Here is a 24,653-nt window from a genome sequence, read left to right on the forward strand (position 1 = left end):
ATAAAAAAATAAAAAGTTGGCTATTTTGCAAGACAAGTTTTTCTTAATACAGTAAAAGGGACAATATATCGTGGCTATGTACTGGCACAGCTGAGACATCTTGTGGGAAAAAAAAATGCAACTTTTAATTTGTACTTTTTTTTCACATTATGTGATCAGTGATGTCTACCATTACACAACAAAGGCTTTTAAAGTGCTACTTTAGTGCTCCACTTCCTCCAAAAAGTGTAATCAGGGTCAAAGGTGGCCAGCACAGAGTCCTTATCTGTCTAACTTCTGACTCAGAAGGAAAGCCGAGGATTAGACATGCTTTGATCAAGGGACCAAAGAGGTATTTTTAGAACTGAGGGGTATGTTCACCAGTGACAGTCCAAATTCCTTATTGATCACTTCAAATCAGATCAGGGCTGCCTTAAAAGCATTCTTTATCAAATCAGTGTTTTTCGCAGAGATGCACTCTATACAGTGACTTTACTGGCAGCTCTTACTATTGGCCCATACGCACCAATCTGCAAATCTTATCAAAGTCTGTCTCAGATGCCATAAAGTAATCAGGAAGGTGTACACTCATGTAAACTCCGGTCACTTGGCAATAGTTAACTGCTTTGGTTATCATGATCAACATTTACACTGATTTCAGTCATACTTCAAGATAAGAATACCATTGTGATTCCCCCTCTGGCAGTCCCATGACCATGTGACACTGCACCATAGAAAAACTGAATCTCATGCACGTATTGGCAGCTGAGGAAAATGTTTGATCGTCAGAAATGTGAGACCATTTACAGAAGACCATTTAAACTGTCCTCTTTTTGAATAAAGCATGAAACCAAAATGTAGATTTGAAATAAAAAGAAATAACTCCAAAAGTATAAATCATGTTCTTTATTTAAATCAGCATTAGGCAGTTATGCTAGAATATAAAAAATAAAAAAAAGAGGAAGAAAAAGATCCAGTTACATCAACCGTGCTTGGCACTGCTTAAGATATATATAAAATAATATTGGACAAATAAAAGCAACTGTTTGACTGACCACTGCAAAATAATATTCTTTAATTGTATGCCAGACACAGCACTGCAAAAGAATAGATAAAAAGTAAAAAAAAAAAAACCAACAACAATACTAATAACAACGACTGGAAAGCTAAGGGTAGCAAACCAAATCACTCTCCTCATATATAAACACTTCAGATCTAATTTTTAAAGGCTGACACCAGTATGCTTAAGTTTTTCAATTTTCAACAGCAATCTAATAGAAGACTGGCCAGCTTGGTTAATTCTTTACCAAAAATCCCACAGTCTCTCAGTCCAATCTATCAAAACACTAAAAAACACTTTGCACAAGTCCCTCTTGTTATTCTGGATAAGCATATGACACGAGGACAGGGAAATAGGACAGAAACGACTGACGGAAACAGCAAAAGTTTTTCTCCTCTGTAGCTCCAGGGCTAAAGCTCAATGACCACATTGGAATCAAAATAACTGTAATAACTTTTGGTTGCTCAGTTTAGTTGTGGTCACACTGGCTCAGAACATCTATTTCCCTTGGGGAAAGTAAATGCACTTTGTTTCTGCCCTTAGAGTCACACATATGATAAAGCATTTAGATCCTCTTTCACCAGACTGACATACAGTACACAGTCATGAAATGGGTGCAGTGTGCATTCATTACAGCTTGTAGCCTATTCGTATTTGCAGTAAAACAGGAGTGATATGATGGTTTCTCAGAAATATGCACAGACAGTCTATGTGTGAATATCATAAAACCTGTCAAGAATATGTCTAGGACACTTTTTAGTCCAAAATCAAAAGAAAGCAGAAATTTCATTTTGTATATATATGTTTATATATTAAAAAAAAAAGAAGCCTGTTTACATGACAATTACACTGGGTCCTAACCAGGCACAACTCAATAAAAGCCATCTCTTCCATGTAAATCTGAGGTTTTCTCCCAACCAGCCGCAACCGTAGCAAGTGATGAGGGACTGGACATTTCTCGTTGGGTGGACCTGCCTACAGTGATATATCACTGGTCCAAAATCAATGAGTTAGGACACTGTGTTAAAGGAATATTCCAGGTTCATTACAAGTTAAGCTCAATCGACAGCATTTGTAGCATTATATATAATAATTTTGACTCGTCCCTTGTTTATTTTAAAAAGCGCTTACAATGGAAGTGAATGGGGCCAGTCTACAAACATTAAAACACACACGTTTCAAAAGTATAGCCACAAGATGGAAACATTATACATGCTAACATGATTTTAGATTCAGGGATTAATGGCGTTACGGTGTTTACCACATTACAGGGTTTACCAGCGTTATGTCGTCATGAACCAAAGTTGTAATATTGGATATAACTTAAGACAGATAAGGTTAGTAAATGATTTTATGACAGTAAAATCATGTTAACATGTATAGTGTTTACGTCTTGTGGCTTTTGAACAGTGTGTTTAAATGTTTATGGACTGGCCCCATTCACTTTCATTGTAAGTGCCTTACTGTAACCACATTTATTAATATATATATATATATATATATATATATATATATATATATATATATATATATATATATATATATATATATATATTTATTATTATATATTTTTTTTTTTTGGGTCGACTGAGCTTAACTTGTATTAAACCCGGAACATTCCTTTAGAAACATTCCCTCCCCAATCCACAATACCATTGGGCCAAAAAATTTAATTACTGTGAAAAATACTCATTACTGTAATGTGAAAAAACAAAAATATATTCAACTTATAACTAAAAATATTGGTAAATTGTCCAGACACATTGTTTTTTTTTCACAATGCAAAAACCTTATTAGTCCTAAAATAGGCTTCATTTTCTTTAGGCAAAATATAATCTTTTTTTAATGATTCTCTTTTTTTTGTTTCATGATTACATTAAAGGAATGCTCTGGGTTCTATACAAGTTCAGGTCAATGAATAGCATTTGTGACAATGTTGTTTACCACAAAAAAAAATAAAAATAATAAAAAAAAAATAAATAATAATGATCGTTTGTCTTTTAAGTAAAAATTGTTGTTGCAGTAAGGCACTTACAAATGTAGTGAATGGTTATATCCAGTATTTTCTTCATTGTTATGACAACAAAACCTTGTATTCCCAGTATTGGATATAACTTTACACAGATAAGCTTAGAAAGCAATTGTTTTTTTTTTTTTTTTTTTTTTCTAACTAAAATCACATTAACATGTATAATGTTTACATCTTGTGTAAAAGATGTGCGTTTTAGCAAATGGTTCCACTCACCTCTACAGTAAGTGCCTTACTGTTGTGTAATTTATATATACATATATACAGTTGTGCTTAAAAGTTTGCATACCCTGGCAGAAATTGTGAAATTGTGGCATTGATTTTGAAAATATGACTGATCATGCAAACAAACTGTCTTTTATTTAAAGATAGTGATCACATGAAGCCATTTATCATCACATAGTTGTCTGGCTCCTTTTTAAATCATAATGATAACAGAAATCACCCAAATGGCCTTTATCAAAAGTTGACATACCCTTGAATGTTTGGCCTTGTTACAGACACACAAGGTGACACACACAGGCTTAAATGGCAATTAAAGGTTAATTTCCCACACCCGGGAAATGACTGATCATTTTTTTTGCATGATCAGTCATATTTTCACAATTTCTGCCAGGGTATGCAAACTTTGGAGCACAACTGTATGTATGTATATTAATGCCAAGAACAATCATAATGATGTAATATGCTTTTTGTGAAAAAAAAAATAAAATAAAAAACAGCCAGGGGGAAACAATTATAAGAGGTTATAAATCAGCAGTGTTCATTGACATTTTTGAGATTTTTTGTTGTTAATGCCCAATACAGATGCAACATATGAACTGAAATAAAAAATAAAAAAATAGAGGGGGAGAAGTGCTTTACTGTTACTGCTCTTTTTATGAAACAAGGAACGAGTCGAAATAATTTTTTGTCGTAATCAGCATTATGCCACAAAAACTTGCATTGAACCTAGAATATTCCTTTAAATGCCTTTAATGTTACGCAAACACAAGCACTGGTGGAGAAAACTACAATGACCGCTGATGACAATGCTGTGCTACTTGTTCGTCAGTGGACAGAGGACCAAACAAAACTGAAAAAGATAAACAAAACCTCCCCAGCACATTTCACAATCCAAACCCATCTCTCCACACATCTGAAGAAAATAAATGGGTAATGTAAAATAGATCAATTGACAGATGCAAGGGCCGGTGTGGTTTTATGAGATCTGCATCCATGTTTATCTGACGGTGACTCCGAGCTTCTCCAGAACACGCATGCCCTTTTCCTGATACTCTTCCCGCGTCAGCCAGAAGTTGTCCTTGTCTTTCATGATGTCAGCCAGCACGGCCCCACCCAGGAACACCATGTGCTTGCGCCGGGGAGGATCCTCGATCCGGATCTTGAATTTCTATAGGGGTATTAAATAGACAGTGTGACGAGAATTTCAGAGGAGTGGAACAGCATGGACACTGACCTACATACCAGAAAACGCTCTGAATGGATCTCTTTAATACATATCAAAAGCACACTGTCAACTTGTGAATCGAGCGGCAAACCCAAATGGGAGAATAATGAGGTGTACAGTGAATGTGAACTCTTCTGGAGCTGAACTGTGTTCATCCACTCTCAGACCCTGAACATGCTATAAACAGGTGGCTGAAAGGGGTCTCATGGAGGCTTTCACATAAAGTCAATGGGTTTTTAATTCACTTTAAACACAGTTTTGGGACAGGCAGACAGACACGCCGCTCAACCACATCGGCCATGCCATCTGTAATTGATCACCTATATATAGCGGCCTGACATTCGGGCGGCTCTGAGGCTCCCCAAAATGCTTTTCCAGGCCAATGGCCAGCTTCTAAATGAGATGGAGCCCAGCTGGGCAGTCTGTGTGTAAGCCGGGCTTCTGAACTGCTCAACCAGACAGATTTTATGGCGTTTATCAGTGTGTGCACAGGAGCAGGTAATGCAGCCCCATCTGCTGGTGCAGAGGAGGCATTACTACACATCTAACTCTGTAGGGAGAGTCAAATTTTGAGATAAAGAGTTTATTGTACTATAATGTCAGAACTCAAAACTTCCTACTCAGTCCAAAAAGATCATTTGAAAAGCACAAAAGTGATTTTCCCATTCATTTTTCCACTGGGACTGCATTCAAGTATTCATAAAAGAACTATGAACCCAATCAACCAGCTCCAAGGCGAGTCACAAGATTGCAAGCTCTGATCTGAAGCAAAAAGTTATTTAAAAATCAAAAAGACAAAGGGACTGTGTACTTAACGTCTTAATTGAGGGAATGGACTACAATCCTTGAAGCGAATCGTGTAATCAAATTAAAAGCAATGCAAAATATTAAACTATTGATTTAAAGTTGTTGATTATAAGAATAAAAACAGATTTCAATTTTTTTACAAAATATTCCGATATTTGCTAATATACAAGTGCTTTGAGAGTTGACATAGCGCAGACTGATGGCTTTAACAGAAGCATATACCATCGATTAACAACCTCTGCACTCACGGTAGGTCTGTCTTTAAAGTTTCATAAGTTATCGTTAATTATCTAATGCCCTATGGAGAAAATGAACAGGATTTTTATTTCCGGAGCAAGACTGTTGCGATCTATTGAAACTAATGTACAAAAATGGCTTGTTCTGCACTTTCTGAGGTCAGACAAACAAATACATTTGAACACATAAACACACGACCGCTCACATTTTCACATTAACGAACTTTCCCCGCCCAGACACGTGAAGTACTTAAGATAAAGTGGGACAGATACTTTTTCCAAAAGATCAAAATAGCTAACAATATGAGTAAAACTGTGCTGTTTCATGATTGTTTTGTGAACCTGTGAAGGTAAAGCAGGCTTTGCAAAAAGGCTGTTATTGAAGTATGCATCAGCGCAAATGGTAATTAAGAGCTAAATTTTGACTGTTTTTGGTACAAAAATATGTTACTAACATTATAAGACGACCTCTTGGGGGAAAAAGTAAAAAATATAAAAATGAATAATATGACTCCTTTAAAGCAGCTTATATGAGTAATAATTTTCACACATGGCGATGACAGCTGTTTATGTGACAGGCAAATACATTCGTTACGGTACAGCTGTTAATACACAGAAGTAAAAGGGCTATTTCTGACTGCTTGTGTTTGTTGGCTGGCACACTTAGACGTGTATTGAGTGGGCAAACTTACAGAGAGCTTGTCGACATCACCCTTCAGTACCCGCTCTAGATACAGCTGTTTAAGTTCCCTCTCTAGTCGAGAGGGCAGACCAGGATACATTGTGGATCCCCCCGACAGAACAATATGTTTATAGAACTCAGCCCTGAGGGAGAGAAAGAGAGAGAGAGAAAGCAATGGAGGGGAGGGAGCAGATAATAACATACAGTGAGGTTAATTCATATTGGAGGGGTAATGACAAGATGACAGAACCCAGTGTTCTCCTTACATGCTAATTTTATTGCATGGTCTGCTTGTTTTAGTGTCATATAATGAAACAATAACCATGTCTTAAAGGAATAGTTCGCCCAAGATTAACTGTTTGTCATAGCTTATTCATCCTCATGCCGTTCCAAAACTGTATGACTTCCTTTCTTCTGCACAAAAAGAAATGCTTGAAAGAATGTCCAAGCTTTTGTTTTCCATACCAGCAAAGTGAAAGGTGATTTTTACTGTCAAGCTTCAAAAAGGACAAAAAAAGCACCATAAATGTGATCTATTCAACAAATGCGCTGTATTCCAAATCTTCTAAAGCCATTCGATAGCTTTGCGTGGAACAGACTGAAATCTAAGTTGTGATAATCTTCCCCACGCTATAGCTTTCAAATCTCATTTGTGGAAGCATTGTTTTAAACTTCAGGGTTCCCACCATTTTAGACTAATGAATTTCCACGGCTTTTTCAGTCATTTGTGATTACTGGATATAAAATGTTTAAAATCAGTTTGATTCAGACCAATTTGCTTATACATCATTTAGACTGTTTTGTGAACCGTTAAGACTCGAAAGAACGGTTTGCTTACAAATCGAACATCACTATGGCTTGCACGCAGTTTTACATTTGAAAAGTTCCCAGAGAAATCTTCAAATCCTATAGTGATATTTATTGACCCTACTGACCCTAACCTCTTAATAACCATCTTTGGTGCTAGACCTGAGAGTATTACGCTTAAGAAAGACATGTATACAGTTATCGCCTTTACTGTGCTTTTGGCTAGATGCTTAATTGCTTAATTTCTATTACATTGGAGATGCTCAAATTCTATTACACTGGAAACACATAATGGATAGATTAAAGAAGTAATGACTAACAGTCAACTTGAACAGATCAAATTTACTATCCGAGGTTCCAAAAGCATGTTTTTTTTAAACATGGTCCCTCTTTTTTGTCATGATTATGAAAATTTGGCTGACGATTAATTGTCAAACAAATAATTGCGATTAAGACTATTTCTTGTCCGTTTTAGGGCTTTCACAATTATGCAAATTAATTGTCCGTTTTAGGGCTTTCACAATTATGCAAATTAATTGTCCGTTTTAGGGCTTTCACGATTATGATGATTAATTGTCGGTTTTAAGGCTTTCATGATTATGATGATTAATTGTCCATTTTAGGGCGTTAATGATTATGACGATTAATTGTCCATTTTAGGGCGTTAACGATTATGACGATTAATTGTCCATTTTAGGGCGTTAACAATTATGACAATTAATTGTCCATTTTAGGGCTTTCATGATTATAAAGATTATTTGTCCATATTAGGGCTTTCACGATTAATTGTCCATTTTAGGGCGCTCAAGATTATGATGATTAATTGTCCGTTTTAGGGCTTTCACGATTATGACGATTAATTGTCCATTTTAGGGCGTTAACAATTATGACAATTAATTGTCCATTTTAGGGCTTTCACGATTATGACGATTAATTGTCCGTTTTAGGGCTTTCACGATTATGACGATTAATTGTCCGTTTTAGGGCTTTCACGATTATGATAATTAATTGTCTATTTTAGGGTGCTCACGATTATGAGGTTTAATTGTCCGTTTTAGGGCTTTCACGATTATGACAATTAATTGTCCGTTTTAGGGCTTTCACGATTATGATAATTAATTGTCCATTTTAGGGCGCTCACGATTATGACGATTAATTGTCCATTTTATGGCATTAACAATTATGACGATTAGTTGTCAAATTTAGGGCTTTCATGATTATAAAGATTATTTGTCCGTATTAGGGCTTTCATGATTAATTTTCCATTTTAGGGCTTTCACGATTATGACGATTAATTGTCCGTTTTAGGGCTGTCACGATTATGGCGATTAATTGTCCGTTTTAGGGCTTTCACGATTATGACAATTAATTGTCCATTTTAGGGCGTTAACAATTATAAAGATTATTTGTCCGTATTAGGGCGCTCACGATTAATTGTCTGTTTTAGGGCTTTCAAAATTATGACGATTAATTGTCCGTTTTAGGGCTTTCTCGATTATGACGATTAATTGTCCGTTTTAGGGCTTTCACGATTATGACGATTAATTGACGGTTTTAGGGCTTTCACGATTATGACGATTAATTGCCAGTTTTAGGGCTTTCACGATTATGATAATTAATTGTCAGTTTTAGGGCATTCACGATTATGATGATTAATTGTCAGTTTTAGGGCGTTCACAATAATGACGATTAATTGTTCCTTTTGGGCGTTCACGATTATGATGATTAATTGTCCGTTTTAGGGCTTTCACGATTATGACAATTAATTGTCCGCTTTAGGGCTTTCACGATTATGACAATTAATTGTCCATTTTAGGGCGTTAACGATTATGACGATTAATTGTCATTTTAGGGCGTTAACGATTATAAAGATTATTTGTTCGTATTAGGGCTTTCACGATTAATTGTCCATTTTAGGGTGCTCACGATTATTACGATTAATTGTCCGTTTTAGGGCTTTCACGATTATGACGATTAACTGTCCGTTTTAGGGCTTTCACGATTATGACAATTAATTGTCCGATTTAGGGCGCTCACGATTATGACGATTAATTGTCCATTTTAGGACGTTAACGATTATGACGATTAATTGTCCATTTTAGGGCGTTAACAATTATAAAGATTATTTGTCCGTATTAGGGCTTTCACGATTAATTGTCCTTTTTAGGGCTTTCACAATTATGACGATTAATTGTCCTTTTTAGGGCTTTCACAATTATGACGATTAATTGTCCTTTTTAGGGCTTTCTCAATTATGACAATTAATTGTCCGTTTTAGGGCTTTCTCGATTATGACGATTAATTGTCCGTTTTAGGGCTTTCTCGATTATGACGATTAATTGTCCGTTTTAGGGCTTTCTCGATTATGACGATTAATTGTCTGTTTTAGGGCTTTCTCGATTATGACGATTAATTGTCCATTTTAGGGCGTTAACAATTATGACAATTAATTGTCCATTTAGGGCTTTCACGATTATGATGATTAATTGTCCGTTTTAGGGCTTTCATGATTATGATGATTAATTGTCCATTTTAGGGCTTTCACGATTATGATAATTGTCTGTATTAGGGTTTTCACTATTATGACGATTAATTGTCCATTTTAGGGCATTAACAATTATGACAATTAATTATCCATTTTAGAGCTTTCACGATTAATTGTCCATTTTAGGGCGCTCACGATTATGACGATTAATTGTCTGTTTTAGGGCTTTCACAATTATGACGATTAATTGTCCGTTTTAGGGCATTCACGATTATGATAATTAATTGTCCGTTTTAGGGCGTTCACGATTATGATGATTAATTGTCCGATTTAGGGCGTTCACGATTATGATGATTAATTGTCCGTTTTAGGGCTTTCACGATTATGATGATTAATTGTCCGTTTTAGGGCTTTCACGATTATGATGATTAACTGTCAGTTTTAGGGCTTTCACGATTATGATAATTAATTGTCAGTTTTAGGGCTTTCACGATTATGTCGATAATGATTATCATGATTATGATGATTAATTGTTATATTATTACTGACTGTTTACTAGTCTTGAATAATTAAGAACTTGAAACCATTCTTACATAATTAAGAAGTTAGTTAGTGTTATTTGTTGTGGTATTGAAGCTGGTATTGAGAATCATCAAATTTCACTACAGACTACTGAAATTTTGGCACTGTGATAATGTACAGCCTATATTGTACATGGTAGATATTGCTGCAATAAAAAGTAGATCTCATTCCATAGAACTATGAGTATCCCTGCTGTTAATGGTGGCAATGGAGGATTTTCTTTATTTGACTACCATGCGTGACATAAAATAATTACCATATGACAACAATGCTGAGAATTTCACACACCATTGCACTTGTGTATATGGCTGTGTGACAATAAAAGTGATTTGATTTGATTTGAACAGCCTCCTCCCCTACCCAGTGCAGTTTACATTTCTGTTGCAGAGAATTGAGTTGGTTGCATAGGTACATTATTAGGTTGGGCATCTGGTGTAATTTTAGCAAGTATACAACAGAAACTCTGACATGTTCCTTGAGCATGTAACTTAAATGTCCTTTTAGTAATCTTTTTACTCATACAAGTGAATGACCGATTTACTTGTCCGGAGGACAAGCACGTGACAATGCTTAATGTCGTGCCCTGATATTTATTTTTTATTATTTTACTATCCCTCAGTTTTGCATCAGTCGGATCTCACCTTTTATTTATTTTACAATTTGGCTTTTTGTTCATTTGATTTTACTTTTTCTTTCCTTTTTTTTTTGCAATGATCCAGTTCAGCTTTTTACGTGGAACAAAAATTAGACATGCTGGACAAAACAAGGAAGTTTGTGCCTGTATGGAATGTTTGTTGACTCCTGTTATTGTCACTGCAAGGGCTGTAATGTGAAGGTGGGGGGGGGGGGGTATTGTGGTTTGTATGATTAGAACTTCACTTTTTCATTGTGCGAATTATTGTCATGTATATTTGCCATAATGCCAATAAATTTCAAGGTTTTCCATGACCGTGGGTATCTGAAACTTGCTGTTTGATTCACGGAAAAAACAAATGCTATGGGGTTGAAATGATATTAGAGTGAGTAAATGATGATAAAATTCTCATTTTTGCACATACAATCTCTTTAAGTAAGCATGACTTAGTATAGCATAGAATAAACTTGTGTATATTGGAGAAAGGATCCTATGACACAGAACTTTTGGTGGTATACCCAACTGAAGAAAGAACTGGAGGTGTGTCATTTGAGCTCACCTGGTGTCAATGTCTGCTGCTTGAATGGTGTTGAAGAGAAGTTCAGCCACTCCGACCCCTTCCACATTAATGAGGTGAGGTTGGAACAGAGCCTCTGGAGCTTCAAACCGCTCGCCTCCTACCATAATAACCCGGCCATCAGGGAGCTAAACAAGGAGAATACATGGATTTTAAGGCTTTAAATCAATCGCAATGCCAAGTCATAAATGTAAGAAGTTGTATTAAATGTTCAACTAGGGTTGGATGAAATATCAAATTTTTTGACAATATATTGGTGGTAATTTTGCTGGCAATATGAAATCAATCAATACTGTGAAAATGGCAAAGATTTTAATTAGGGTTTTATTTGACCAGACTAGTTTCGTGATCCCTCCTTGTCTCGCAACCCATGAGGATGACTTTGTTGAGACAGATATTTTATTAGCGTGTCTCATTATAACTTCAAAAGCAAAAATTGTGTTAGAGCTGGTAAGTTTGATTCATTTCAGTGAAGAAGTTCAAACTGTTTATTTTAATAAACTGATGCATTACTTAGTCTGATTCACTTGCATCATTACTCAAAAATAGTTACGGAAGTCCCCTTGTGTGGCATTTTTCATATAAAAATAAATGAAGGAAAACATTGCTGTTTATTACTATGTATTGTTTTATTGGTGCACAAGAAGGAAAATAACATGCATTGGAAAATACATAATTAAATATTCTTTCTTGTGATCATTGTGGAAAACATGCCTTGATTATTTTTAACTGGATTTATACTGCATTTCACTCCTTTCATTAGCTGGCAATAATTAATTATCAATGCATTAATTGCATAAATTTCGTCAAAACGATAGTTCCACTGATTAAATATCCAATGGCAACAAATGTGTGTGTGTATATATATATATATAAAAGAAAAATCAAAATACATCTGTTTGAAATTCTGTTTTGAAATTGTGCCAACATATTAATATATTTAATTACAAAACTAAAATTTTATTTAAAAAAAAAAACAGTTTTAAGTGCCCAATAAGTGCCCAACATAGATGGGAACTCCTTCAATACTGTTTAAAAGCATCCCAGGGTGATACCTCAAGAAGTTGGTTGAGAAAATGTCAAGAGTACATGTCTGCAAATTCTAGGCAAAGGGTGACTACTTTGAAGATGCTAAAATATAACAGTTTTTATTTATTTTGAATTTTTTTTAGTCACAACATAATTCCCATATTTTCATTTCTATTATTCCATAGTTGTGATGACTTTACTATTATTCTAGAATGTGAAGAAAATAAAAAAATAAAGAATGAGTAAGTGACCCTAAACTTTTGAATGGTAGTGTATATACTGTAAATATATCTATATACACACACACCGATCAGCCACAACATTAAAACCACCTGCCTAATATTATGTAGGTCCCCCTCGTGCCGCCAAAACTGCGCCAACCCGCATCTCAGAATAGCATTCAGAGATATTATTCTTCTCACCACAGTTGTACAGAGCGGTTATCTGAGTTACCGTAGACTTTGTCAGTTCACACCAGTCTGGCCATTCTCTGTTGACCTCTCTTATCAACAAGACATTTCCGTCCACAGAATTACCACTCACTGGATCTTTTCTGTTTTTGTTACCATTCAGAGTAAATTCTAGAGACTGTTGTGCGTGAAAATCCCAGGAGATCAGCAGTTACAGAAATACTCAAACCAGCCCATCTGGCACCAGAATGCTATTCTGAGATGCGGGTTGACGCAGTTTTGGTGGCATGAGGGGGACCTACACAATATTAGGCAGATGGTTTTAATGTTGTGGCTGATCTGTGTATATAAGTAGTTTGAGATATATTTTTATTTTTCATTTGAGAAATATATCTCAAATTATTTTTCATTTCAGGTATATATTAAATATTGGCAAAAGGCTGAAAATTATTAAAATATTTTTTAGTTATATAGACAAACCCCAAGTTCAGCTATAAGTACATGAAGTAATAAGTAATTTGTTGATTTGCACGATTACACTGCCTCCAATGGCGACCTGGTCGACCACACCTCATGTCAACATTTGGCTGGTCACTTACAACATGTATCTCGATTTAAAATCAGCTTGCATAATTCAATGTTTCCGTTCGACTGGCTGGACTGAACGGTAACCCGCAGTCGAGCCTAACCGTGATGACTAAGAAGAAAATGTTGACAGGGTGCGTGGGTGTATATAAAGGGCCCATTGAGGAGTGTCCAGAGGTCGAATACGCAGAGGTTCCCAGCTGGGAAAGGACTGTGGCCATGCAGGAAATTATGTTACATGCTGGTTAGGCAACAGAGTTGCCACACTGCCTTTCTTGTTTTAAAACTTCTTCTTTTCTTTTGATTCTTTCCTTTGTTTTAAAAGAAAAGAAAGCACAAGGAAAATGTCACCCCCATACCTACAAAACCAAAGGAAAGAAGGAACTGCTTTTGCACAAAACTGGTAAAACATTGAACAACTTGTCAGCAACTTCCTCTCTTCCTAAAGACCTCACCACTGCCCCCTTGAGGCCATCACACATGCAGCAGCCAATCAGAATAGAGCAATGTCTGGCATCTAACATACAGGATGTCCAAGTGTAGACTGAAGAATTTCTCTGCTGCTATATCCAATCCGAAGAGCATCTTACCATGGAAATGCAGAACACTTCTGCCTCCCAGTGGGAAATCTTCAAAACCACATACTAAAAACTCCAGCCAGAAAAACATCTGCCTCATAAACTAACATTTGAACTGTAACTTCTGAATTTCAAGAAGGAGACCACCAGCCTGCAGGCTGTTAACACCTCTTCAGACTGCAACTTTGCATTAAAACAGTTCATGAAATTCCATAAAACTGACCGTGTAGGACTCCACCAGTACAGTGGTCTCCAGAGCGAGCTTCTGTTCCTGCTCGATGTTGTAGCCCACGTAGCAGAGCTTCTCCTTCATCATGCGGACCGTCTCGAAATCTGCCGAGTGGTTGAAGGCATAACCTCGCAGCAAGAGCAGCTGTGTGACACAACAAAAACATGCAAATGCTCATGTGTTCTCATTTGGCTGACAGTAGGTTTCTTTAACTACTTATGCATTTGATACAATGTACTTATTATGTACATATGTGTTGTTGCATTGCACTTACATTTAAAGAATCTGCATATATTACATCTATAGATGCACAGTTAACCTTATCCCTAATATTAAACCTAACCCTTACCCTGAACCCTAACCCCTAAACCTACCCCTACCTCAACCTCAAACTTAGTAGCAGCAAATGTGAATCTTTTGAGAATTTTGTAGAACAACATATAGTTAGTCAGTGGGGCCAATACGTAAACATTTAAATACTCACTGTTTCAAAAGTATAGCCACAAGACATAATAAATGTGCATGTTAACATGACTATAGTGTGATAAAATCTCTTACTAAGCTTTTCTGTGTAAATTTTACAACTTCGTTGCCATGATGATGTAATGTCAACAAAACCTAAAACTACTGTAAAAATGACGATTTAAAAACTTTACCACCAAAATTGTCCCCATTCACTTCCATTGTAAGTGCCTCACTGTAACATCAGTACTCCATACCTTTATGAGATAGCGTGTAATATCTCTTCCTGCAATATCCAGTCTCCTCGTCAGATGGGGCAGAGAAAAACCCTCGTACACAGGACAAATGTGGGTGACTCCATCGCCTGAATCCACCACTACTCCAGTCAGAAGGCCTGGGTGTAACACAGAAGACAAGCATTTATACACTCATGGGTTAGTGGAGTTATTAACACTTGGTCACTTTTTTTTTCTGATCGGATTACTAGCCGATTGAATAAGCACATTCCATTTACACTTGGCCACATCAATGTGTCTCCACCAAACGGATATAAATCTGATCTATAATTCCCGCTCTATATGCAAATAAAATGGAGTTCACTTCCGTGATTGTGCAAATGCCGGGCAGACAATTTAAAAAGATGTGATTTATTATTCCAACTGACTTTGCCCAGCACGCAGGTTTCTGTGCATTTGAGCGCTGTGTATTTTTCCCCTCGGGGCATGTTGTAGTTCAGATATATCCATATGCATCAGCTATGCTTAATGTCAGTGTTTAGTTTCAGTTTCTTTAGCGATCTCCATCAAATCAATTAAGAAAAATTAAGTCTCTCCTACAACGTCCATCCGTTTCTTAATTTGTTATTATTTATTGAGTGACGCCAGCCTTATGCAAATATTCTGTAACAGCTGTTACGTGTTGCATTTTCCCCATGCTGACGTAGCGCTGTTTGGGCAGAGTAAAGTTTCCATGTAGCTTGAACAGCAAGATGCATTTACACTTGACCAAGTTTTGTCTGGAATGCATCTCAAACCACCTCCGGAGGTGGTAGAAATCTGATCAGCAAAAATGCATTAAGTGACAAAGTGTAAATACCCCCAGTACACAACACAATAAGTGCAATAGAATGTCTGTTACATCAATGAGCTCAGCACAAATGCAAGCACAAGGACAAATAAGTGCTTGGAGTAACTCACCTTGAGCATAAAGTGTTAGCACAGCCTGTATGGCAATGTAAACGCCTGAAAACTGGTAAGTCTCAAACATGACCTAAAGGACAATGGGACATATACAGACAAAGACAAATGAACTTTGAAATAAGACAAATGGACTAGGGATGGGACAATATATCACATTTTAAAATAACGCAAACCAAAATAAATGACAAATCATATCTTTTCTTTACAGTAAGTTGATGATCAAAAAGTTTAAAGAAACTTTTAATCACACATAGCATAGATCTGGTAAAGAAATCTGTGCGATTCCACTCTCGTTAATGTGCACTGAACTGAAACACTTCTGTGAGATGCTAGTTGAACTGCCACAATTCTTAAAGAGACAGTACCATTTTTGGGCTTGTTGTGCAAATGAATGTAAACTCAGTGTAAATACTAGCGATGCACCAATATGAACATTTTTGGCATACAGTATATATCAATACCAAACTATAGGCCGACACTGATATTTTGCCACTTTCACTGATTTACTTAAAAAATGGAATGCTTGAAACATTTAATACAGAGGCACAAAAGCTTTTTTGCTGTTCTAACACTAAATCATTTACAATACATATAATTTCCATTATAAATTAGAGGTAGACCGATATATCGGTTTTACGATTAATCTGTGCCGATAGTTGCTTTTTGGAACTATCAGTTATCTGCAAAAATCTGTTGATAGCTGCAGATAGTTTTTTCATAATTTAGTCATTTCAAAATTAGAGTCCCCAATGTGTTTCAGGCTTATTTATATTTAAAAGTCCTGCGTTATGCACCAAATCTTCATTTTTCTGGCTATTATTGGGATTTTGGTTAAATAAAAAAAACTGCTTCTGGGATTTTATTCATTTTGGACTCTTTGTCTTTGCTCGCCATAATAAAGAAAGAATATTTTGTTTTTTGTGAAACGTGGTGTGAGGGCTGCTTCGTTGAAATTTTGTAGGTGGCGCTATCGAACCTATAAGTAAGTGCCGCTTGCACAACTGTCAAGTCCATTTGTCGATTTTCTGCATTAATGTAAGAAAGACAGAATAAAAATTAAATATTATATGTTCTTAGGAGTGCCAACCCTTCTACATACACCTGCCTGGCCAAAAACATTTAAATAAGCAGATTCTTTAAGAGCCTATGATTGGATCATTATTTCAGTGATTAATATGTTTCAGCAGGCAACAATACTTTTAACCCTAACTGATGCAGTGTGTAGCTTCTCATTTCTTAAACAACCATGTCAGAAGATGCATCCCGTGGTCGTGGAAAAGATGTTACTGTGTTTCAGAAGGGGCAAATTATTGGCCTGCATCAAGCAAAGAAAACAACTAAGGAGATTACTGAAACCACTGGAATTGGGTTAAGATTAAGAACTGTCCAACACATTATTAAAACCTGGAAGGATTGTGGTGAACCAACAGCTTCGCAAATATGTCATTTTCAGTTATATTCTTGTCCTGCACCTACTCAGCCTGACAATTGTTTTTAATGTTTGTGATTTTTTTTCTTATAGAGAATAGGATATGAGAATTTTTTATTTTTTATGAATGTTTTTTATATACTTTATTCTGATGAGAAATTATAATTTTGCTCAAACATTCATCTAAAATATAAACAATTTTCTGTCATACTTTGTTATTTGTGCTGTTTTATCGAATCAAGATTATATTGAATCGTGAACCTCATATCGATCATCGAACCAAATCGTGAGATAACCATACTGTCCCATTCCTAAAATTAACCATTTAATATATGACATAAAAATAAAATAAATGACATGAAGCCTATTACTGAGTAATAGACTTCATTAACCCAGTCAATGTCCAGGTTATATTATAGATTAAATAGCATTCAATAACTCAGGTTTGAATATAAGAGTCTCGTTTAACTCCAATAATCTCTGATGTTTTATTTCTGCTCCATAAGGAAGTGAATGGTTGGTATCAGGTTGGAGGTGCACAAAGCATCTGTGAGCCTCCCAGCTGCTCTAATGATGAGTGCTGAGATGAGCAGACAGCTGCAGTTAATTATACGTGCTGATGAACTGACTGTACTGGTGCCAGTCTGCAGAACCTCCCAAAAAAACAGTGTTTCTACATCAAAGCCTTCACTTCTACACACTATTTGTATCTCTCACTGTTAAGAAAAGCAGATTCAAATCTGTAGACAGTAAAGACAATATAAAATGTTGACTTAATTAGTCTGCAGACACATGGTTCACACCATGTCCAATGTGCCAAAACAACACGCAAGTAAAATATATTTACAAACTATTTTTCACATCAAAACAATTTACACTATTCAAAGGCAAATTTTCGTCATTCTCTAAAAAAAAAGCTTGGACACTTGAATTAACTTCTCAGGACCTGAACAAATTCATCCTAACTTTCAAATAAAAATAAATAAATAAATAAAACAACTAATAATCGCTGTACCAAGGGGTTACAAATGTTAAAATTTGGTTTTCATTTTACTCTGACTTATTGAATAGGCATTGAAATGGTGAAACTTGTCAAGAAAATGTCTAGCATTGTAACATTTCACCTAAAATCAAAGGGAGAAAATGAGAAATTATATTTTGTATAAACAGTATATTTTCTGATCATTAAGATCTTTTTGCACTGAATTTGTGACATTATTTTCATGACAATTATTCATACCTATGCCATTCTCATTATTGTACTGCGACAAAAAATCTAATTTCTATGACTGTAATACGTAAAAAATAATGATATATATTATCTAAATTGTTATAATAAAGTATTTATACATTGTTGCAGCATTTTCTGTACTTTAATTTATGCTGATTTAAATAAAAAAAAATATTTTGTTTCATTATTTTTGTTTAAAACAGATAAATTAAACTTAAAAAATAAAAAAAACATTTAGCAGGGTTCGTACAGCATTTAAGAGTGAAATTCAAGCACATTTCAAGCATTTTCAAGGTACCTTAATAATCTTTTTCAAGCACCTCGAAGCTTTAAATATTATCCAATTCTAAATGTTACTTGACAAAAATGCAATTATAAATTAAAGCTGCAAGCAGCGATGAATGGGCCTTCGCACCCTGGTGCACGTTGGGTCTGCTGTGCCAGGGGAATGTCACTCCAATTATTATAATTTTTTTAGCATTTAAATGTTGTTAAGAGTGTATCACAGTGTAAAACATGTCATTTCCTGTTGCCAGTAGGTGGCGCAATGACTATAACTGAATATTAGCATGTAGATGTATTCAGGCCGGGACTATTATCAAACATGTCAAGTCTGGGACAGATTGGACATTGTAGGTATGAGTTACAACAACTTCCTGTTTCATGGAGAAACATCGAACTTTGTCAGGCCGCCACGGACACACCATTCACAATTTAGCATCACCAAGGCCTATAGATTACACCGACCGAAGTTGATCTGATTTAATCTCTAGGAGGAGTTTGTTAAAGTACGAGGCCTGGAAATGGCAAAAACTGAGCAAAAATTGAAGAGAAAAATCACAATGGCTGACTTCCTGTTGGGATTAGGATATGGCTCTAAGAGACTGTTTTATACGTGTTGACAGGTTACATATGCCTACCGATTTTCTTACGTGGTGTGAGGGCTGCTTCGTTGAAATTTTGTAGGTGGCACTATCGAGCCATTTTGCCACATTTAATTCTAAAACCAGTATCAGATGTATATTTTCCCCACTTCTGAGATGTGTGCAAAGTTTCATGAGTTTTCAAGCATGTTTAGGCCTCAAAAATGTGACTTGTTTCATATCGAACTTTATCAGGCCGCCACAGACACGCCCTTCAACGAAAACTCAAAAGCTTTGCAATTTAACATCACCGAGGTCTTTAGATTAAGACTTACTAAATATAATGTTGATCTGATTAAATCTCTGGGAGGAGTTTGTTAAAGTATAAGACCTGGAATTGGCTGTTGCCAGTAGGTGGCGCTAAGACTATAACTGAAAATAGGCATGTAGGTGTATTCAGGCTGGGACTATTATCAAATATGTGAAGTTTGGGGCAGATTGGACATTGTATGTACGAGTTATAACAACTTCCTGTTTCATGGCGAAACATCGAACTTTGTCAGACCGTCACAGCCACGCCGTGCAGTGAAAACTCAAAAGCTTCGATTTAGATTAGAATAAGCAAATATGTAGTAGATCTGATGAAATCTCTAGGAGGAGTTCGTTAAAGTACGAGGCCTGGAAATGGCAAAAACTGAGCAAAAATTGAAGAGAAAAATCAAAATGGCTGACTTCCTGTTGAGTTTAGGGCATGGGTCAAAGAGACTTTTTTGCAGGTATTGGCATGTTACACATGTGTACCAATTTTCGCACGTGTAGGTGAAACATAGCGTAAAGCGCACATCGTTAAATGTTTGTAGGTGGCGCTATCGAGCCATTTTGCCACACCTAATTCTGAAACCCATATCAGATGTACATTTTCGCCACTTCTGATGCGTGTGCAAAGTTTCATGAGTTTTCGAGTATGTTTAGGCCCTCAAAAATGCGATTCATTTGGGAAAAAAATAATAAACGCCTAGGAACAATAGGGTCCTCGCACCATCGGTGCTTGGTAAACGGTAAACTAAAGACATTTGTACTTCATGCTTAGTTTTTTTTTTTTTTTTTTTTTTAAACATGCCTCTCATTTACAATGTGGTGAAATGCCACCTCCTCCTCTTTTGTGCCCCAGTGTCACATTATTACAAGAATGTTCTGAATTACATGAAAATAAAGTGGTCATAGCACTTTGCATTCTCAACGCACATAAGAAAAAAACACCATGCACAAATAAACCAAACTCAGAGTTAGAACACTCCTGAGATGGATGGAGTTAGTGTGGGCCGTTCGCTGTTTGTGAACTGCAGAGACAGCTGGATTAGCCATGTTAATCCAGACTTTAAGTACATTTATTTAATAAAATTGCAGCCTTTTGGGGGGTTTAATTAATCACACTGGGCCATATCGCAATTTCAATTTTATTGTGATTAATTCAGCACTAGATTTATTATATTAATCACATGCCCTATTTAAGTATTCATGCGATACTACTTATTGTATTATTGATTGTAAATGATTCCAAAGTAAATTCAGGTTTTAACTAAATCTTTTTCTCATCTTATACCTTCAGAATGGCTTAGTGAGTGCAAACATCCATTGACGTCTTTTTTTTTTCTTTGCACACTTTTTCCCTTGTTGTTGATCGCTCCTCCGCACAGAGATATTTTATGTCTCCTCTTTCAGCCAGCTGTCATTGAAACGGCTCCCCGGCATGTTGATGGAAGCAGGAGATGCAGGTATAATTTATTTGGTGCCAATCTACCACAGTGGAGACGTGCAGTACTTAAGTGTGCGTATTACGAGACACCACAAACATAACGACTGTATAATATCTACTGTATTTCAAATTTGATTTTATAACTGTCAACAAACTAAGGAAAAATCAAGCATTTTCAAGGAACATGTTCAAAATTCAAGCATATTTCAAACCTTGAAAACCTAACTGGGAAAATCAAGCATTTTCCAATCTTTCAAGACTCTGTACGAACCCTGATTTATGCAGATAAATACACTATTAAATACATTTTTACTGTAATATTTTATTATAATAACTGTAATATTATAATACTATTATAATGTAATATTGAATTTTAATATTTCTAGATTATAGTAAATCTAATAGAAACTAAAAATCCTGGTCTTAAAAACTGGCTTCATTTTCTTTCTGAAAAATTATTTTAGGACATTATTTAGTGAGATTTACCTGAATTATCTGATAACATACAAATCACACACACACACACACACCTCGATGATTTTCTCACGGTTCTTGGTGGGGTTCATGGGAGGTTCTGTAAGAAGGATCTTGCAGTTGCGTGAGTCGATGTTGAGCTTCTCTGGACCAAAGGTGTAATCCCACAAGTGCTTCATATCGTCCCAGTTCCTGACGATGCCGTTCTCCATGGGATAGTTCACCTCCAGCATTGACCGCAGCTCACTTGCCTCATCTCCCACCATCAGATCCTGACAAATCACAAGTCAAATGTTATAAACATCATCTCCACTAATCACTCAGTTCCATTTCCTAATGAGCTGACTACGTAGGTAGCATTTTAAGACATCATAGGCACACTACAGACATGAAGGCTTTTCCAAAAGTTAGGCAGCTTAGTACGTTGCCTTTAAAGAAACCTTCTTTTGGTCATATTCTAAAAAGGTTTTTACAAGACTTGCATCGCAGCGTCAATGCACCGCTCAACACCAGCGGCAAGCGCCGCTTTAACCTCCATGCAAAAAGCGTTGCAGATAGCATCACAAGGGGTCAGTTTTAAGAGTTTGCCAGGTAAGAATGCAGGAAGTGCGCACAGTAAACATTGGAAACATGTATTTGGAAGAGATTAAAGACCTGGTAATTGCTTTGATTGCAGAAAGTAATAAAAGGACTCATTTACGTTAAGGTCTTAGCGTAATAACTGCGGTCTCTTGGTGCTCGGAAACAACAAGGTCAATATTTAATAAGAAGAAATTCCTCTTCATACATTTTGACAGTTTTTTTATATTTCTTGCTGCTTTGTAGTCTAAAAAACATAATTGGTGAGGTAAAAATGTGACAAAGACAGACTCTGTATACTGTACTGTCTGGTAATCAATTTTCTGATGCTTCAAAAGGGCAGCAGCAATGGGGTCAAAGTTAAAATGATTTGTACTTTGAATGCAGCGTAACAATGCTTGACTTGCTGCCTATGTAGAGGGTTCCAAATTAGTCACCTTTGAGGTTACATGAATATTAGCATGCTGTCTTAAAAGGCAGCTGACTAAGTTTAGGAACACAGCTGAACCCAGATATGCAAGTGCTGCTTCACAGTTTAGTAACACTGCATAACAGTGTCTATGTAGCAAGTCAGCATCAGTTATGAATCAAATGTGCGGCATTTCCATGACAGATGTATGACACCATGAATTTTAAGTCCAAGATCAGCTCCAGGCCTTTTTTTTATCTAAATTCTGGTATGAGGCGAGGAAGCCTCCATTATTGGCTCAGAGAGTGTAAGCACAGTAAACACAGCAGCTGAGATGAGATGGGCAGACGGACAGATGCTGCACTCCTAAAAGCCAGTTGCTCACTGTAACCAGCATGCACAGAACTGCAGATTTCCATGCAAGGAACTGTTAGTCAGTTTCATTCATACAGGCTTTTCTCCTGACCACCCAGTACCCCAGATCAACCCTCACACACAAGTTTAGCTTTTTATTTGGTCACAAACCAAAGACCAAAAATGATAGTTGCCAGGGAGTTGCTATGTGGTTGCTAAGGTGCTTTTCAGGCTTAGTTTAAAAGACTCCGACTCCAATTCTCTATGAAATTCTGGTCTTTAGATATGGCTTGGGTGACACCTTCAATGTAACTCTATGGGATTTTTGTACTCGTTTTTTGTCTGCAAGGCTCAAAATCATAAGTCTAACTGCTTAGAGAGTAACATAAACCTCTCCTCCACAAATGGCATGATTTTAGGTGTTGTTCATGTCTGTAGCACAAATGGTGCAAGACAAGTTCCTCACCGAAGTGTAATACTTAGGGTTAGGGTTTTGAAAAGTCCCTGAACCTAAGAGTGCTTGCCTTCGCAAGGCCTAGACAGAAGCATTGAATGTTAATCGTATGCATTTTAAAGGACAGCATGAGTACTGTGTGTTCTTTGGCACTGGTACAGGATGTGTCTGGTAGTGCCACGTGTTTCCAATGGAGCCCTGCAGTACTTAAAATTAATCTGTCTGGGTACAGCGCACTGTGCAACATCTTATTTATGTAAAAAGGGAAGCAAAGGGATGTCTAGAAAACATTTTGAAATCAACTCGTCATGTAACCATATTTAGAAAAACAATATCTAATGAACAGAATCCATTCTGACCACTGTTGGGTGTAATCTAATTATGAAGTAATTAGTTACATTAATATAACTACTTCTTAGTCAGAAAAGTTGTGTAATACATTGCAGTTTAAATGACTGTAATCAGATTACAGTTACTGACTTTTAATTAATTGAATTACTTTTAAGTACAGTATAGGGTTATGCTTATTTCTAATATATTATTTATGTAGAATACATGAATTATGGCCCGTAATGAGTCACTGTGAAGGACAAATGTGAGGTGCTGAGTGTATGACTTCTGTGTCACAATGAACAAGGAAGAAATATAAACATTAATAGTAATAATAGTTAATACTAATATAATAATAATAATTAGTAATGTGATTACTTTTTTCAATAAAATAATTACTAAAGCAATCTGATTACAATTTTAGGAAAAAAATAAATAGTAATTTGTAGAGGATTATTATTTTTAAGTATCTTACCCAAACACTGATTATGACACATTAGATCTATTTAGGGCTTGTCATTTCTTTTCTGTTTTGTTCCTCAAACATTTTTTAGAGGCCAGAGTACATTCAACAGACAGAAATAGGATGACTCGCAACACGCACATCAACATTTCCCTCCATCTTGAGGTCAACTTTTGCTAACTCTATTTCGGACCGGAGGAGGAGGAACTTCAGCAATAATGTCTAGTGCAGCTTTGAATAGTTGCCATGTTCTGTGAAAGACATTTGCAGATTTGAAACTGCAGTGTAAGATTTCCATCTGCACTGAGCAAAATACTGTGGTTAATATTGGAGTAAGAAAAGAAATTTTAAACAAGACCAAAAACAGAAAGTAAACCTAAATGTTAGAGAGAAACTCTGAATCAGTCACCACTGCAATTTAACTAAAAAAATTTAAAATAAGAAAATACACAAACAGAACATTAGATTAGAACTAGGGCTGGGCAATACAT

The 24,653-nt window shown here is 36.0% G+C and overlaps 1 protein-coding gene across 1 annotated transcript in view; it reads right to left on the minus strand.

The window, feature by feature from the left end:
* Positions 1 to 870: 870 nt before the first annotated feature.
* LOC127412022 (actin-related protein 2-A-like) overlaps positions 871 to 24,653 on the minus strand; it is a 31,731-nt gene continuing 7,948 nt past the window's right edge. Inside the window, exons 3-9 of the mRNA XM_051648058.1 lie at positions 21,630 to 21,845; positions 15,818 to 15,890; positions 14,879 to 15,015; positions 14,154 to 14,303; positions 11,311 to 11,456; positions 6,254 to 6,386; positions 871 to 4,461 (exon numbers count right to left, since the gene is read on the minus strand). Coding sequence (XP_051504018.1) covers positions 4,291 to 4,461; positions 6,254 to 6,386; positions 11,311 to 11,456; positions 14,154 to 14,303; positions 14,879 to 15,015; positions 15,818 to 15,890; positions 21,630 to 21,845 — 1,026 coding nt within the window. The 3' untranslated portion in view covers positions 871 to 4,290. The remainder of the gene's footprint in view (positions 4,462 to 6,253; positions 6,387 to 11,310; positions 11,457 to 14,153; positions 14,304 to 14,878; positions 15,016 to 15,817; positions 15,891 to 21,629; positions 21,846 to 24,653) is intronic.

This window comes from Myxocyprinus asiaticus, chromosome 21 (genome assembly GCF_019703515.2).
Source record: "Myxocyprinus asiaticus isolate MX2 ecotype Aquarium Trade chromosome 21, UBuf_Myxa_2, whole genome shotgun sequence".
Taxonomy (NCBI): Eukaryota; Metazoa; Chordata; class Actinopteri; order Cypriniformes; family Catostomidae; genus Myxocyprinus; species Myxocyprinus asiaticus.